General features: G+C 35.2%; 1 protein-coding gene across 12 annotated transcripts in view; it reads right to left on the bottom strand.

Annotated features, from left to right (window-relative positions):
• The window catches only part of dlg3 (discs, large homolog 3 (Drosophila)), a 161,196-nt gene that overhangs the window by 2,688 nt on the left and 140,413 nt on the right, over positions 1–18,095 (bottom strand). For 6 of the 12 annotated variants that reach the window (XM_073820520.1, XM_073820519.1, XM_073820526.1 and 3 more), the window contains 8 exons: positions 12,723–12,837; positions 7,782–7,958; positions 7,605–7,680; positions 7,178–7,207; positions 5,280–5,379; positions 2,289–2,330; positions 1,984–2,034; positions 53–154 (listed from right to left, as the gene is read on the bottom strand). In XM_073820520.1, coding sequence (XP_073676621.1) covers positions 53–154; positions 1,984–2,034; positions 2,289–2,330; positions 5,280–5,379; positions 7,178–7,207; positions 7,605–7,680; positions 7,782–7,958; positions 12,723–12,837 — 693 coding nt within the window. Of the gene's footprint in view, positions 1–52; positions 155–1,983; positions 2,035–2,288; positions 2,331–4,764; positions 4,811–5,279; positions 5,380–7,177; positions 7,208–7,604; positions 7,681–7,781; positions 7,959–12,722; positions 12,838–18,095 lie in introns of all 12 variants that reach the window. The other 6 variants (XM_073820525.1, XM_073820529.1, XM_073820530.1 and 3 more) reach the window with 3 other exon arrangements.

The raw sequence follows: 18,095 nt of genomic DNA, 5'->3' as shown, positions 1-18,095 counted from the left end.
GCCAAAACATTTGATAAAGATGTTCTGCATGCAGCCAGCATGTGACACTCACGTGGAACGCAGGATCCAAACTTGTGGGGGAACTCTGAGATCAAGTCATCGTTTACTCTGTCCTTCATTGGACCCAGGATAATCACAGGCCTTGTGTAATGGACTGAAAAGAAAGCCAAATCAATGTTGGTCAAAAACTTCCAGCCTTGAGAATAATTGCTTGGCTTTCCTCATGGAGGGCATACTATGGAAAACAGGATTTTCCTTTCTTTTTTCTCTTTAATACAAGCTCCCTCCCCTACAATGGCGTTTTAGTGGCATGTAAAAAAAAAAAAATCAGATTACAAGATTAAAGTCATAATATTTTGAGAATAAAGTCGAAATACTAGGAATAAAGTCAAAATACTAGGAATAAAGTCAAAATATTAAGAGAATAAAGTCAAATTATTTTATGATCGAGAATAAAGTGTGAATATTTTGAGAATAAAGTCGAAATACTGCTAGAATAAAGTCGAAATATTAAGAAAATAAAGTCAAAATACTAAGACAAAGTTGAAATACTACCAGAAAAAATCGAAATACTACGAGAATTAAGTCAGAATATTTTGAGAATAAAGTCTGAATATTTTGAGAATAAAGTCGAAATACTAGGAATAAAGTCAAAATACTAGGAATAAAGTCAAAATATTAAGAGAATAAAGTCAAATTATTTTAAGATCGAGAATAAAGTGTGAATATTTTGAGAATAAAGTCGAAATATTAAGAAAATAAAGTCGAAATACTAAGACAAAGTTGAAATACTACCAGAAAAAAACGAAATACTACGAGAATTAAGTCAGAATATTTTGAGAATAAAGTTGAAATACTAGCAGAATAAAGTCGAAATACTGGGGAATAAAGTCGAAATATTAAGAGAATAAAGTCAAAATATTTTGAGAATAAAGTCAAAATACTACAAGAAAAATGTTGAAATACTAGGAGAATAAAATCAGAATATTTTGAGAATAAAGTCGAAATACTAGGGAATAAAATCGGAATATTTTGAGAATAAAGTTGTAATGTTTCGAGAATGTAAATCGTATAAATTAAAGTTGTAATATTTTGAGAGTATAGCCTATATTGCGCACACAAATGGCCCAGATTGAGAGCATCGGGAGAAGTTGCCAGGCCACCGGAGTTTATTTGAATATTGTTGCTTCCTGAGGAAGAGTCAATTTTAAGGACTTAAAACAGCTTAATCTCAAGAACATGATATTTATTAACAGACTGAACAAAGAATTGCTACAAATTCTCACAGTATTTTGACTTTAGTCTCAAAACATTTCAACGTAATTCTTGTAGTATTTCAACGTCATTCTCTAAACATTTTGACTTTATTCATGTAGTATTTTGACTTCATTCTCATAGTATTACGACTTTACTCGTAACCTTCAATTTTTTTTTTTTTTTTTTAACATGGCACAAAAAGGCTGTTGTATTCTCAAGTTTACCCAGACCACTAAACTGCAAATCCGAGTTATTTACAAATGGTCAGATTAATGGATAATGTCAATATTTGCATATTATCTACTGTTTATTCAACAACTTGACCCACCCTAATGAAAGACAGCTTAATCTAGGGCACATACACTTCATGTTAAGAAGTAAAGGCATTATAAAAGAGGTTATTTACATATAAAAATCCTGAAGGTACAGCAGCCTGTTTAATCGTAAAGGTTAGTTCACACTGCTACAGCAAACACGAACACACCCAACTTGTCGTGTATATTTGAACAGAGAAATGTAGACTTTAGCTGAACCACACGAAAACTAGATCATAACCGCGCATGTGAAACGCAGCAACTAATCCGAAAAACACAACCGTTGGGATTTTGGGCAGTGAAAACTAGGATTAAGGGTCAGATTGAGACTGGGGAGATGGTCATGTAAAACTAAATTACAACCATTTTGAACATTATCAGTGGACTTTGGATTGTGTGCATGAATACTTACTCTCTTGTCGAATTACTGGCTCGTATGATAGAATTGTGTCTTCCTGACCCTCTGCGTGATGAGAAAAGATAAAATTATTCATATGAAACATGACGGTTTCATTTATTATCACTTAATACAAAAACAATCCACTTGAATTACCACTGTGTAGGTGATGACAAGACCAGAGCTATGAATCGGTTTCTTTAAGCGCTTAAAGGTTAATAGCACGACACTGATCAAATGGAAAGCTGCACCTCTGTTGACTACACTGGGACAGATTTAATGCAGTAAGCATAAGGAAATGGATGTTTAGAGCCACTTACTGGAGCTGCTTTCACTATCACTGGTGTTGGACGTCAAGCATTCTGTGGACGTAAGATGAGGGAAGTTTAGAAATGTCATAATGCCCATATGTAAGTATATTCAGCACAGTTCGGAAAGAAACTATACACCCTCCCGTACCATCATGCCAAGAATAGAAAAGGCTGAGTGAAGAGAGAAAAACAAACAGAAAGAACTTTTGGGCACTTAAATGGCTGCAGTTTCCTTAGAAGGGAAATGGTAGGATGAGGCAGCAATAGGAAATTAAGTATTTCCCTTTCCTATGACCCTAGTGATCTTAGATTCCGTGCTGAGTGTTTCCTATGACCTTGCCAGTGTTGGGTTCATCAGACAGTGATACTGCCCCTCATGCCAAAGTAAACAAGCCAGTGTTGGGTTCCTTACAGGAATCAAATAACAAACATCTCTTAGATACAGTGACAACATGATTAAAACATTAAACACGCTCTCAATCCTGCCCAGTTTGAGCTGGCTTTGAAGACACTATGGCATCTGAAGAGGTCTGTCATGGATTCACGCTCTCTTAAGTGTATCATGTGGCAATCAGATCTTTGATTTAATCATATTTATATGTGGATGATTTGTTTAAAAATATCTTCCTTCAGGTCATGGTTTGTGAGTCTCTTGCAATGTCAAATCTTTTAATTTTCAAGATAAACATTGACTAAACAGAAGCAACTTTTTACTTGTTTAATACTCGTTTAATTGATTATCCATATATATATATATATATATATATTATAAAAGCCATGTTAAATCAAATATGAATATTTTAAGAAGCATTTTTTCAATCATTGTATTGCATTGCATTATACAGTTGAGGTCAAAAGTTTACATACACCTTGCAAAATGTTAATTATTTTACCAAAATAAGAGGGATCATACAAAATGCATGTTATTTTTTATTTAGTACTAACCTGAATAAGATATTTCACATAAAATACGTGTTCATGAGTGCCTTGTTTGTCATTAACAGTTAAACTGCAGTTAAAGTTTTTCTCAGAAAAATCCTTCAGGTCCCACAAATTCTTTGGTTTTTCAGTATTTTTGTGTATTTGAACCCTTTCCAAAAATGACTATGATTTTGAGATCCATCTTTTCACACTGAGGACAACTGAGGGACTCATGCAACTATCACACAAGGTTCAAATGCTCATTGATGCTTCAGAAGGAGAAACAACGCATTAATAGCCAGGGGGTGAAAACTTTTTGAATTTGAGGATCAGGGTAAATTTTACTTATTTTGTCTTCTGGGAAACATGCAAGTATATTCTGTAGTTTCTGTATGGCAGTGCTAAATGTAAAAATATTTAGGCAAAATAAGAAAAATCTACACATCTTCATTCTGTTCAAAAGTTTACACCCCCAGCTTTTAATGCTTTGTTTTTCCTTTTGCTGAAAAACCAAAGAATCTGTGGGACCTGAAGGATTTTTCTGATTTACAGCGGGCCCTTTAACTGTTCAGGACAAACAAGGGACTCATGAACAACTATCACTAAAAAAAAAAAAACAGCTGTGGATCATTGAGGTAACAACACAGTATTAAGAATCAAGCGTATGTGAACTTTTAAACGCGGTTTAATTTTTATAAATTCAACTATTATTTTCTCTTGTAGATTACAAGACAGTTTGAAAAAGTTTGACCTCAACTGTATGTTTTACAATACAATAAAAACAATAAAAAATCAGAGCCTTTATCATTAAACTAAGCAGATATCATCCACTTATTATTAGGAGATATAGTGTGACAATTAATAGTTCCGTGCATTTTATGCAAGGAGTGTCTTATACTGTTACAAAAGATCTTTATTTAAAATTTCAAGCTATCAGAATGTTTCACTTACATTTTTGGTCATAAATATCAGCATCTGCATCAAATTGCATAATTTTACCTATTTTGCTTATTGGGTAACAGCTCCATATTTTCACTATATCATGCTATATGAGCCATAAAAACCCTGGCGTATCAAATATATTTAAAAACAAAAAATGCTTATTGTAATGCTCAAACCATTTACAGGGTTAAATCTTTCAAAATGTAATAACTTGTTCTTCCTCTGTAATTACTTGAAAATGTTTTCACTCAGGCCATACAGATTATTGGATAATGTTAACCAAATGATAATACTCATTTAAGTATGGTTTTAGCAAACTTTGTCCTGGCTTCATATTGGTATGTCACACCCACTTTTCACCTTCTGATTAACACTGATCAACCTACATTTTTAGTTGCTAAACATCTTGTTTTACTTGGAAATGTGTCACTAAAATGAGTGGCAAACAGCAAATAACGTGTACTTTTTTTAAAAAGCAGATGACAATTAAGGTAGAGAGGAGATTCAGAGAGAAAGAGAGAGGGAGAAACAGAAAGAAAGAATAAAATGCGTGTGGTGTGTGGCACAGCCGGTTCAGTTAGCTCAGGGAACAGCTGCTTGACAAGAGGAACCACACACTTACTCAAACTCTTTGATCCATAAAAGTCATCGCTTAACCCTGGGAAGTCCTGAGCGTCCCGACAGGTGAAAGCAAGAACAAAGAGAGAGAGCAGAAAGGAAGAAGAAAGAGGTTAGTGAGAGGCTGGGAGAAGAGATGTGTTGCACTCTCGAGGGATGAAGGAATACTAACATCATCTTGCTGTGCGATGAAAGATCTAGGTTGTCCGTTTGTAATTTAAGCACAGGGGCTTCCCATACAGATTCATCACTAACGAAATTATAGAGGGAGCAGCTCTAAACAGCTCTGACACTGATGGATGTTCGAGCACAGCATTGGAGTGTTAGTGCAGCCTCACACCTGTGAGAAGTGCCAAGGTCCCCCTCAGAGCAAGACAAAGGCCAGAGAGGCCTCCGATTGGCTCGATTTCCTCACAGAAAGGTCGAGAGCCAATCAGAAGCCGTCTCCAGGGTGAGTGACAGTGACAGGATGAAGCATGAAGGACAGAGTCAGAGCCCTCGTCACACGTTCATACTCACGTTCAGTCTCCACCAACTCCTGCACTATGTTCTCCTTGCTCTTGTAAAACGGGAACTTGCGTGATAGGTTGAAACTTTTTTTGCGCTTTACTTTGACAGGCTGTGTGGTGACGTGCCGACGGTGGGGGAATGGGGATGAGGAATGAAACAAACACAAAAAAACACAATGGGTTTCAATGTAATTCACAGCACGCATGCAAAAATAAACCAAAGATGACACGGTCGCACAAACAAGTGGGGATAATGAATTCAAAAGCAATGATATGAGTTCATTTTAACAGGGTTCCTACACATTTTCCATTTTAAAATTCCATACTTTTCCAGATTAAATTTCCAATTTCCAAACCATATTCAACAAATGGTTCATAGAGCATTATATTCAGCTTTCTATTTGTTATATAGTATAGTCATCTGCAAATATTTTTATTTTCTCAGGGTTTTTTCATTGATTTTACTCGAAGTGACAAAATAAATAAATACATTAAAAAACAGAGACTTTTACATGCATACAAGAAACGTATTTGTGCCCTCGAAAAACTATATGCGCACTGTATTTTTTTTGCATGCTTACTCGTTACAATTTCTAGTTTTATATAACCTATTTTATTTGTGCATCACTGCCATCTTACTATGAATAAAAAGAGAGACTGGATGAACATAAATTAGCTCAAATTTGGCTTTTGTTAATGGTAGGAGCTCTAATAAGATAATATCAAGGCCGAATGTCCAATTTAACATATCCTTTGTGGCAGCAGAGAAACCATGACACGAAATGGGCTGATGGTGTAAAATTTGCCAAGTTCAAAGTTCTATTAAAAAAGACTTGTACTGTAAAAAAGTGGCGTTCATTAGGGCAGTATGCCATATTTCAAGGCCACACCACGAAATGGGCACAATAGTTGCATCAGTGTGCATTGTCCTATATGCTAAGTTTAATGGTTTCTTTTGCATTCAAGTCTGTATATTTTTTACTTTTGCAAAGGTCCTTGAGGCTATGAAATACGGTGCTAAGAATACAGTGAGAAGAAACCCAAAAGTGCTTATAACCTGCATTTTGCATAATGAAAAAAGGGCACCCTGAATTCATTCAGTCGTATTTCACAATCACTAAGGAATCAGTAAACAGCTGCTATGAAACCTCACTTTTATCTACAATAAATTTATTTTCAATAAATTCTTAGTTTTCTAAAACTAAACAGTGGCAAAGGTCTGGAAACACAAATATTTTTCCATATTCTGCTTTCTTTTTTCCATACTTTTCCAGACTTTAAATACTTAAATCAAATTCCATACATTTTCAAACTTTGTAGGAACCCTGTTTTAATCAAGTTTTAACTGTAAATGCAACAGAGGGAATACATAACAATGAAAGACATGAAATATCTTCATTGTACAAATTGCAGAAGAAAATCATGGGTGTCAATGTCAAAAAAAAAAAAAAATCAATAAATAAAAGTGAAGTGTGCAATTTTTTGGTTAAAATACTTTTTCGTTTTCTGGTTAAATGTGCAGAGTCAATTACACTACCATTCAAAAGTCTGGGCTCTGAAAATTTTCCAGAATTCTTTAGAAATGACTCTGATTTGTTGATTTGGTGAAATATTTCTAATTATTTATCAATGCTGAAAACTGCAATCATTAATAGAACAGCATTTATTTGAAATTTATTTTTACTTTCACTTTTGATCAATTTAATGTGTTCTGTTATACAAAATTGTTTAATAAACTTATACTGTTCTCAATGTTTTTTTTTTAATGGTAGTGTACAAGTATGCCATATGCAAGCTGATTTTCTATAGAAAGCATACTGTGTACATTCAAAACATTCCTGTTTATACACACTTCACCCTTAAAAGTTTAGTTCACCCATAAATAAAATCGGGTCATTATTTACTCACCCTTATGTCGTTCATTCTGCCAAACATCTCCTTTTGTGTTTAATGAAAGAAAGAAATTAATACATGTTTGGAATAACATGAAGGTAAATAAATGACAGTTATCATTTTCGGGTGAACTACCCTTTTAAGGTAGAATGAAGTGTTTCTCCATCCTGGTTCTAGAGGGCCCCAGTCAATTCAGGTCATAGAGCATTTTACTAATGAGCTGAGGAGTTTGGGGGGCCTCAAGGACCAGGATGGAGGAGCATTGATCTAACCATCATAGCATGTTTGTAATTGTACGCTTTTGTTTGTGTCACTGTGCACAATGAGATGCTCAGTAACAGGAGCCTCCAGGATACTGTGAGAAGCCACCAATTCCCACACTCAGGGGAAGTGGGGCAGCTCCCATGGGTCGTTCACAGGAGGAGGACGACGAGTCACTCACCCTGTTGGACTCAATCATGCCTGTCCTCGCGTGGAACTTGACTGTTTTTAACCGTGCACGCTCTTTCTTTTCCACCCTGTGGATCAAAAGATAAAAATGTATGATTGTCATTGAACGCACTCCATCACTACAGGGGGATTGTTGTAATTCTATCTGGGCTTGTTGGCAGCACTGTACCTTTTCTTGCTTGGTATGACCCCAATTTGCTCGCTCTCCCCATGGGGTGTGACAAGCCGTGCCTGCCACCACTCATCATCGGAGGCATTGATGACATGCAGGATGTCCCCATAGGAGAAACTCAGGCCCTGGCTAGGGAGGCAACTGTCCCTGGTCCTGTCGTAGTCAAAAAGAGCCCTGGGAAAACCAAACGAAACAATACATATATCAACAGTGCGCTAGAAGAGTGGGAGTTCAGGTTTCATTGTAAAACATCTGTTGTGTTTGGTTAAAGGATGGGTGTTGGGGATACAAATACAGAGACAACAGTACATCATTTGACATCTGCACCTTTTTGTTGTTTGAACTGGTTTAGCAGATGCTTTTTTACTAAAAGCAACCTACAATACACTTTAGCCAAAAGCTACCAAAAGCATATCAACTATTTTAGAAATATTTATGTCTACTTCCAAATTTTTTAATGTTTTTAAAGAAGTGTCTTCTGCTTAACAAGCCTGCATTTATTTAATCCAAAGTACAGCAAAACAGTAACATTTTGAAATATTTTACGATTTAAAAGTCTTTATTTGAATACATTGTAAATTATATATATTTTTTAAAATGTGATTTCAGAGCTGAACTTTTAACATCATTATTCCAGTCACATGATACTTCAGAAATCATTTTAATATTCTGATTTATTGCTAAAAAACATTATTATTATTATTATGTTAAAAACAGCTCATTTTTCAGGCTTCTTTGATGAATAGAAAGTTCAGAAGAACAGCATGTATCTGAAATAGAAATCTTCTGTAACATTATGAATGTATTTATCATCACTTTTGATCAATTTAAAGCACACTTGCTAAATAAAAAGTATTCATTTCTATTTTAAAAATAAATTATACCGACTCCAAGCTTTTGAATGGTACAGTGAAATGTTACAAAAGCTGATTATTATTTTAGATAAATGCTGATTTATTTTTATATTTATATTTATCAAACAATGTACTCAGCTGTTTTAAATATTGATAATATTAATAATAATGAAAACTCATTAAATCAGCATATTAGAATGATTTCTGAAGGATCATGTGACACCAAAGACTGGAGTAATGATGCTAAAAATTTAGCTTTGATCACAGGAATAAACTACATTTTAAAATATATTCAAAAAGAAAACATTTAATAAATGCAGGCTTGGTGAGCAGAAGAGACTTATTAAAAAAAAAAAAAACTTACTGTCCAAAAACTTTTGACTGGTAGTGCACATTTTCCCACTTTTTGCAAGATTATTATCATTGTTTTTTTGTTTGTTTTTTTCTCAAATTTAAGTTTAGGGTTGATTTTTAAAAAATGAGGCTGCACTTTATTTGAAAAAAAAAAAAAAAAAAAACTATTATCTTAATATTTAAAAAATGTAATTTATTTCTGTGACAGCAAAGCTGTGATTTCATCAGCCATTACTCAGCCTTCTGTGTCACATCTATTTAATGGACCCTTTTCACAAGTCTGTGATGACGCATTTCAACGGTTATCATCATAAGATTTTTTTTTTTAAATATATGTATATTTATAACACTATACTTTGTATTATATCATCTTACAAAGTTACAAAAAAACTAGTTAATGCTAACGCAAAGGTGTTTCTAATGCCACGTCTATGTGAGGGACGGTAAATTTGAGATTCTCTTTTCCAACTGCCGATATTAGTCCGATTGATTGAAAGTCGTGAAACACTATTGTTGAGTTTTTCTTTTGCTATTTGAGCAAATGAGAATGCAAAAAATATATTTGTAGTACTCTCCCATTCACTGTTCTCGGATTTGACCCAACTATGATAACTTCCGCTATAAGAAACTTGAAAATGTGAGACGGGTCCATATGCTGATTTGATCCTCAACGTTGATAAAAGTGACATTTTATTTGATTCTTTGATGAACTTTGCGTCCTTGCTGAATAAAATAATCTATTGGGCATATGTCCCCCACCATTTTTCTTAGCATTGCTACATCCCCACACAGTCAGTGCCCTAGATCAAGTCAGATCCCCTGGATCAACCCTCATCTGTGGTTAAGCACTCATGGACACAATAGTGATATAAGATCCCAGTAACATCACGAGAGAGAAATCAGATGGCAGACGACGTCGAGCACAAAAACACAGTCAGGCATTGTTTAAACCTGAATGTTTTTACCTCGTCAGACAGGTAAATCCATATGAAAGGAGGAAAACCAGTGGAGCAGGTCTTCCTGTTTTTCTACATACCTCTCTCCTAGGACACACTAATTACAAGCCCACCGAGACACACACACACATAGTTTGCCACAAAGCTAAACTGAGGACAACATCAGGCCTCTGTTTTTAAAGGATAACTATTGCCAAAATGCAACCTGGGCTGTTTTTTTTTTTTTTCTGTAAACGAGACAAACATATATCTAAAAGCGTAATTACGACAAACGAGCCGTTTTTGAGATTGACCATGATTTTGTTTTGTTTTCAATGGCCGGTGAATGGGAATACTGGGGGCATAAATTTGAGCGCTAAGAAGGCTCGACACACCATGAAACTTTGCTTGAAGTATCGCTTGGGTTTCTACACATGAACTCGAGCATTGAGAACATTGTGTACACAGAGTTTACTAAAAAGAAAGGTTTTGAACAACTCACTTTCACTGTTTGGGTTTCCGCTTGCAGCCGTCTTGCCAGTCAAAAAGTGTCGATCTCCGAATGCGAATGAATGGACTCCATAGGACGAAATATTAGGTTTATATGAGGCTCTTTTTACAACTAGAAGGTTAATATTGTTTTTCACTTGTGACAAAACAACGAATTAGCCGTGCATTTACATGGAAATATGCTTTAGGAGCTATCCATCCTCGCATTCGGAGATCGACACCTCTTGACTGGCAAGACGGCCACGAGCAGAAACTCAAACAGTGAAAGTGAGTTGTTCAAAAACTTTCTTTGTAGTAAACTCTCTGTACACAAACAATGTTCTCAATGCTCGAGTTCATGTGTAGAGACCCAGGCAATGCTTCGAGCAAAGTTTCATGGTGTGTCAAGCCTTCTTAGTGTTGTAAAAATATCGATTTTGATGCGCTCAAATTTATGCCCCTAGTACTCCCATTCACCGGCCATTGAAAACAAAACGAAATCACGGTCAATCTCAAAAACGGCTCGTTTGCCGTAATTATGCTTTTAGATATAAGTTTGTCTCTTTTACAGTAAAAAAAAACAGCCCAGGTTGCATATTGGCAATAGTTATCCTTTAAGATGGAGTAGTGCAGGGTGAGATCAGCACTGACTGACAAGTCTGTACCATTCTGACACACTTTTATCTCATCACTACATTCACAGGAATGTGAAAACGCCTTGAGATCTCACACTTAACGTTAACACGTGTGGTCAGCTGACTCATGAACCCGCAGCAGCTCAATACTGCGTTAAGCACAGCTCACCTTGGGTGCGAGCCATTAGGAGGCCACACATTCATTAAGGAAAATTATATATTCATTACATACATAACTAAACTTACTATGTAATATGGGAAGTTAAAGGGATAGTTCGTTCAAAAATGCAAATTATGTCATTAATTACTCAAGTTGTTCCAAATCTGCAAGACCTTCATTCGTCTTTGCAACACAAAGAAGGGTATTTTTGATCAAATCCAAGAGCTTTCTTACCCTGCATAGACAGCAACTGAAATGTTCAAGGTCCAGAAAGGTATTAAGGACATTGTTAAAATAGTCCATGTTGCATCTGTGGTTCAACTTTAATTTTACGAAGCTACTCTAAAAAATGCTGGGTTATTGTTGTAACCCAAATGCTGGGTTCAGCTTGTTGGGTAATTTTATTGGGTCATTTTTTATATTTTTTTACCCAGGTGCTGAGTAGTTTTTTCTGTAACTAAGCTTCTGGGTCATTTTTAATGCTGGGTTACCTTTTTTTCCTACCCAGCCTCTGGGTTGAGCCCGTCTCCGACAAAACAACTCCGACAAAACTGTTGAGTTACAGTCAGAGCATGGGCTTTTTGAGTCCTCAAAAGGAGAGGGCAGTTCTCAGCACTGCCGATTTAGTGCACTTCTTCAGCAAAGTAAAGGTTTGTATACATTTTATTTCAATTCTAAAGTCATTACTGTGCTGTAAATTATATTATTTTACACAACGCAACATACAAGGACGAGATGCCAGTCAGCTAAATGCGTCAGCAGCGGTCATTCACCTGATTTATTCGTTATAATACTGAATTTAATTTGATGTTAAAATGCAGGTTATGGAGTCAGTCATGGCATCTTTCAGCTACATGTGAAACGCGAGGCTGCTGTCTGAATTTCGCAGTTCCCCCGGAGAACAGTAGCTTATCACCGACTCAGATTTCGGTGACACACCAGCACAAGATTTTGGTGAAAAGGGATTGCAGAGAACAGTTTAATACACTTAAATTAAAATTCTATTTTTTAATGTTTTAATGTTTTTCATTTGTTATTTCTATAGTGCTTGTTAAACAAGTTTAAATGTATGTAATATGGTAAATTATGTTGTTTTCACCCAAATAATTTAACTTAAAGAAGAAATTAAAAAAAAAAAGTTTTTCTTTTCTTTGCACACTAAAAGTATTATCGTAGCTTCATAAAATTACAGTTGAACTACTGTCCTTACTACCTTTCTGGTCCTTGAATGTGTCAGTTGTGTTGCTGTCTATGCAGGGTCAGAAAGCTCTCGGATTTCATCAAAAATATCTTAATTTGTGTTCCAAAGATGAACGAAGGTCTTATGGTTTTGCAACGACATGAGGGTGATTAATTAATGACAGAATTAACCCTTTAAATGGAAACAATTTTTACTTGTACTGACTTTTTGATTGACATGAAGATTCCTCTGACTGAAAAAGCACTCTTATTGAGATGTCTATCAAATATCAGCAGAACTGAATGAGGCAATAAAAGGATGAAGAGGATACCTGACGTAGAGGGAGCGTTTCTCACTGGTGCGGAGGGAGCCGGAGCCAGAGCTCATGCTGCTGTTCATCATCTGCTCCCTCAAGTCGTGGATCTTGGACTCAAAACGACTGTATTCTGGAAAGAGACAAGGCACACAATCCGTCAGCAACACCTATATTTACAGTGATATTCCGGGCTTTGCTCCAGGTTTTATGAGTGGAGGTGCTCGTAGCACAGGGCAGAGAAGGAAAGCTCAGCAGCTTATTGAGAACTGATTAATGACCTGGAGAACAGATGGCTATTAATCATGTATCTGCATGAGGTATACGCTAATATCTCCTGCCAGATACTTAATTATGCATATTAATTAAGTAGAACATGCACTATTCAGTATAAAGGAATGAAAACCTCCAACAAACGTCGGGACCATAATCATTTTTCACAGCGAACAAGGCTCTCGTTTTGGGGAGCAGCATCGAAGCATGATGGCCGATTGTTCGCCGGTCTTTTAATTAAACGTGTACACCTCTGCTGCAGTGTGGTCGGCCAACTCACAAGCTTAGCAACCGAATTACACACTGAAATGCACGGGCAAACAAGGATATCTCACAGTCAAGGATAGACTATTGTTTTCTTAAGCACTGGGATTTACCTTGTAATTCCAATATGGATCATCCATAATAAAGACTTTATGATTTTTAACCTGTTTTGTAACCTTGTGTCCAAAGATCAAAAGTCGACATTCCAAAAAACAGAACCTGAGGCAAAAATTCCAAATTTAATGAGAATATGAGAACTTAAACTCATAATGGCAAGTCTAAATCTCGACGCAAAGTCGAAACTTGGACTTCATTGTCAGCGGAAACTGCGCCTGCAGGGAGCTCCACTGTGAACGCCCTGGCGTCTATCACAAACGGAATATGCTGGAATGACGGGGCAAGGTAAAGTAACCTGACACCACCTGCCTGTAACCAGGGGAACACCCCAGCGGAGAGGTGGAAGGAAACAGCACGACAAACTTCTTGAAAAAACAATCATAACCAAAATGGGAAGCTAAAAATACCGCATTAGAGAGAACCTTGTTTGCAGAATAAAGCTTAGTATTTTAATTAAACACCAGTAGCTTTAAAATCCACTGCACTCATCTTATATAGAATGAAGCAGAAAGTAAATTCACCCCACTCTACTTGAAATACAATACATGCATGACAGACGACACAGGCAGCTGGGTCCTCTCAGCCTGTCAGACACCTAGTTCACAATATACAAGAGCAATGCTAAAGTGCAGGGTCTTCGCCAAGTGTGACCCGTCAACATAAGATCTGGGGAGAATCTGGGCCAGCTTTGCCTCACACTCACATGGCCTCACTTGCCTTTATTATGTGCAGGGCTTTTATTTTTGGGGAGTGGGGATTGGCTGCAGGCTGCCTCTTTGTCAATGCTGTTACATAATATTGCAGCCATGTGCTTTCAGCATGAAAGCATGTATAAGGACTAGGTTATGATTGGTACAGCTCTTAACAGGCATGCAAGTTAGTGTCACAAACAGATTTTCTTTAGTGAATTTTGATCATTTAACTGATTTGTGAATTAATGAGAAATGTGTAGCATCTCAGAATTCCATGTTTATTATAATAATGTACAGTATGAAAAAAATGCATACTCATTTGCTAAATACTAGATTTAACAGTGTTCTTCAATTTTTAGTTTTTGAAGATTACCTTTTAAGTGAGGATTAGATGACAGCAAAGTCAAACTCATTATAAAAATATGAAGAACAACACGTTCACAACTAAATATGCAATACTGCTCAATATACAAGCAATATTTACAAATAAAATGTAATGTAACATACATCCCTAAAAATAAAAATAATATCCTTAAAAATGTAAAATGTAATTGTTTCACACAACTTAAGACTAAGCACCTTTTTTGTTCAAGGTTTTCTTCCCTTTTTTCCCCCGGATTCTGGTTGCTCTTAGTGTTCTAGTGCATTATTGGGCCATTCTACAGAATTGTTGCAAACAATTCAAATCTTAGATGTTTACTAAGACCCTTTATTATTTACTGAAATCCACAATAATATTTCAAATATCAGTAGCTTAATATATATAAAATTAGATTTTCTTTGTGAATTATAAAAATATATGTAAAAAAAAATGTGTCCTGCATTTTCATGTCACAACTGAAACAGTTTTAGTTCATTGGCTGAGACTGATTTTAACTATACCCCTACATTTATGATCAGCAAATATTTATCTGTCACGCAATCTCATAGATACATGGTGAGTAGATACGCCCTATCTTTTTATGGAAGAACTCACTTTTTTGAGAGTTATTCCATAACATTTGTGACCCTGGACCACAAAACCAGTCTTAAGTCGCTGGGGTATATTTGTAGCAATAGCCAAAAATACATTGTATGGGTCAAAATTATTGATTTTTTTTTATGCCAAAAATCGTTAGCAAATTAAGTAAAGATCATGTTCCATGAAGATTTTTTGTAAAATTCCTACTATAAATATATCAAAATGTATTTTTTTATTAGTAATATGCATTGTTAAGAATTAATTTGGACAACTTTAAAGGTGATTTTCTCAGCATTTTGATTTTTTTTTGCACCCTCAGATTCCAGATTTTCAAACAGTTATATCTCGACCAAATATTGTCCTATCCTAACAAACCATACATCAATAGAAAGCATATTTATCCAGCTTTCATATGATGTATACATCTCAGTTTTGTAAAATTTAACCTTATGACTGGTTTTGTGGTCCAGGGTCACATTTAGTTTGTGTACCACTGTTCAGAACTGTGCTTGCTAGCCATGTGCTGATTTGCATCTTTGAGCTAGGTTCAAAAGTGTCTAAAATTGTCACTACCGAAACAGTCATGACTAAAACATTTGGTGAAGTTTCGTGACAGCTTTAATTTTTGGGTGTTATCCCATAAAACTGTCACTACCGTAACAGTCACGACAGAAATGTTATCATTGTTTAGTCATACTTTATTTGAGGAAAATAAACAACATTTTAGTACAGTTTTGCACATTTTTAGTATTTCAGTATGTGGGTTAAAATTCTGTAATGTGATGTGGTCGCTACCAAAACATTACTGTCACTACGGAAAATGTGCAGTCATGACCGAAACATGGGATGTTTTATCAAAAATAAAGTACACTGTATTATCAACTAAGATGTTATGTTAGTTTTTGGTTCAATGTATATTCAAACTAATGCATCTTAAGTTTTAAATTAGTATGATCAACTTTTTGCCTTTTATAAGGAGAAATTGGATTGGACAACAAATCTTATAAATCACATTGAAATATTGTTAAAATTGTAATTGCTAGTTAAAACTTCTCAATAAAATAGAAGAAATATATTCACAAGGAAGTTGTAAGCAAAATCTTAATAGGTCAATATAACCTCTTCTTATTAAATGATATATTACTGGTGATTCGGTAGTGACAAATTTGGGGAGAGGACAAATATTTCAAAACTTTCCGAAAACACAATATGAGAATTAACTGCACAATTACTAGAAATGTATACATTAAATATTATACAATTTGCATACATACAAAATGTGTGGAATTTTTTATTTTTTTTTTCAAAACTCAGACATCTGTAAAATGGCCCAATTAGGTATCGATTAGATAAATAAAGATGCAAACTGAAGGAGTGACTAATTTTTCTACATTATGACAAACATTCAAGTTAAATTAATTCTCAATAAGAAAAACAAATGCAGACTGGGGACTTGATTCTACTCATTGGTTGTTGACTGGACAGAGGCAGATCTGAATGTGAGCTAACAGCTGATTGTAAGAAAAATCGGCCTTTATGTTGACAAAATGATTGGAGAAGTTTGTCATTTCACCGGCAGACTGATTGACATTCAATAATAAGTACAAGGTAATTTTTTTTTTATTTGCAGTAAGTTTGCAATAAGATCAATAACATAAATATATAGGGTGAATTTAATTTTAAAGCTTTAAAATATATAATATGTCATTCATGTGCTTAAACATGGAATGCAAGGACAAATAAGAGTATGTGCTGTAAACGTTCAAGTTCAATCACTGCGCCCGAAGTTAATGTATGACATGAGGAGTTCAAATTTTAACAGAAGCTGGTCTACAAATAGACTCTGTCCCTTTCTTACACACACACACACACACTCTCTCAAGTAAGAAGCCATAATGTCTCTCATAGTGCTGGTTCCCACCTAATTCAATGAGCTATTCTGGCACAAATTAATGTGTCACTTCTATTTCTATGTAGACGTAAGAGCCCTTGGGAGGGAGAGGCAGGCCATTTATACTCTAGGAGCGTCTGACTAAGGAGGAATATGGGGGAGAGCGTGCCGAAACAGATAACTTACACTGCAACATTCCTGTCATTGCTCACATAGACACCAGAGAATGAACTATGCACTGACATACTAAATATTAGTTACAGTGGCTATTAATGCACTTCAACTCTTGTCAAGGAGTATAATTGATTTCCTATCCTCAGTGCCAGTCAAATGTGTCTTCTGTGTGGTGTTCTCAGCTAGTTCACATCATGATTAAGGGAAATTATTTGAAAATGTCACATTTAACATAAGTGTCATTCTACAGAAATGTCCACTTTTTTAAACTTAGACCACCTTATTAGATTACCTTTTGACTTTATGAATACATAATATGAATCAACATAACTGAATTGTTGTGCATTTATTTAAAGACCACATGTAGCAATTTTGTCACTGGTGTTACCTTACTTTTTTGGTAATATTAAGGGTTTTTATGAAATATTATTTCTTAATTTTTTTTCCAGCACATGTAGTCAGAGTTGCAGAAAAATAATGAAAATGCAAGAAATAAGGAGACTGTTTTATTTAATGTGACAGAAAAAACATACTGATACATACAAGACCTGACATACTGATATTCACCGGTGTTAACCATAAGGAAGGTGACACCAGTGATGATTTTCATGAATGGCCATTGCAAGGTCTCAATGTTATTAATCACGGAATACTTAGAAAATTAAGTACTTAAATCAATTTGTATTCTAGTTTTTTTTTTTTACAATTCCCTAACAATAAGTAAGTCATACCAGTGACCAACTAAAAGCTTCATATAAAATCATGACATATAAATGAGAAAATTTACGATAATTGAAACGGGACAGTGGACTTATCATGGGCCTTTCTTTATAGATCTTCAGAAAATAGGAATAAGTCAAGTGATGTCATCGGTGTGATTTTTATTTCAAAATAAAAGATTTTGATTAAACAGTAACACCAGTGACACAACTCCAGGGGACCACAACTTTCATTATATATTTTATAATATTTTTTTCAGCATTTTATTTTTTGTATGACATTTATATCATATCTATGCT

This window comes from Garra rufa, chromosome 16 (genome assembly GCF_049309525.1).
Source record: "Garra rufa chromosome 16, GarRuf1.0, whole genome shotgun sequence".
NCBI lineage: Eukaryota > Metazoa > Chordata > Actinopteri > Cypriniformes > Cyprinidae > Garra > Garra rufa.
The sequence above is the reverse complement of the archived record's forward strand: the minus strand, read 5'-3'. Positions and strand labels throughout refer to the sequence as shown.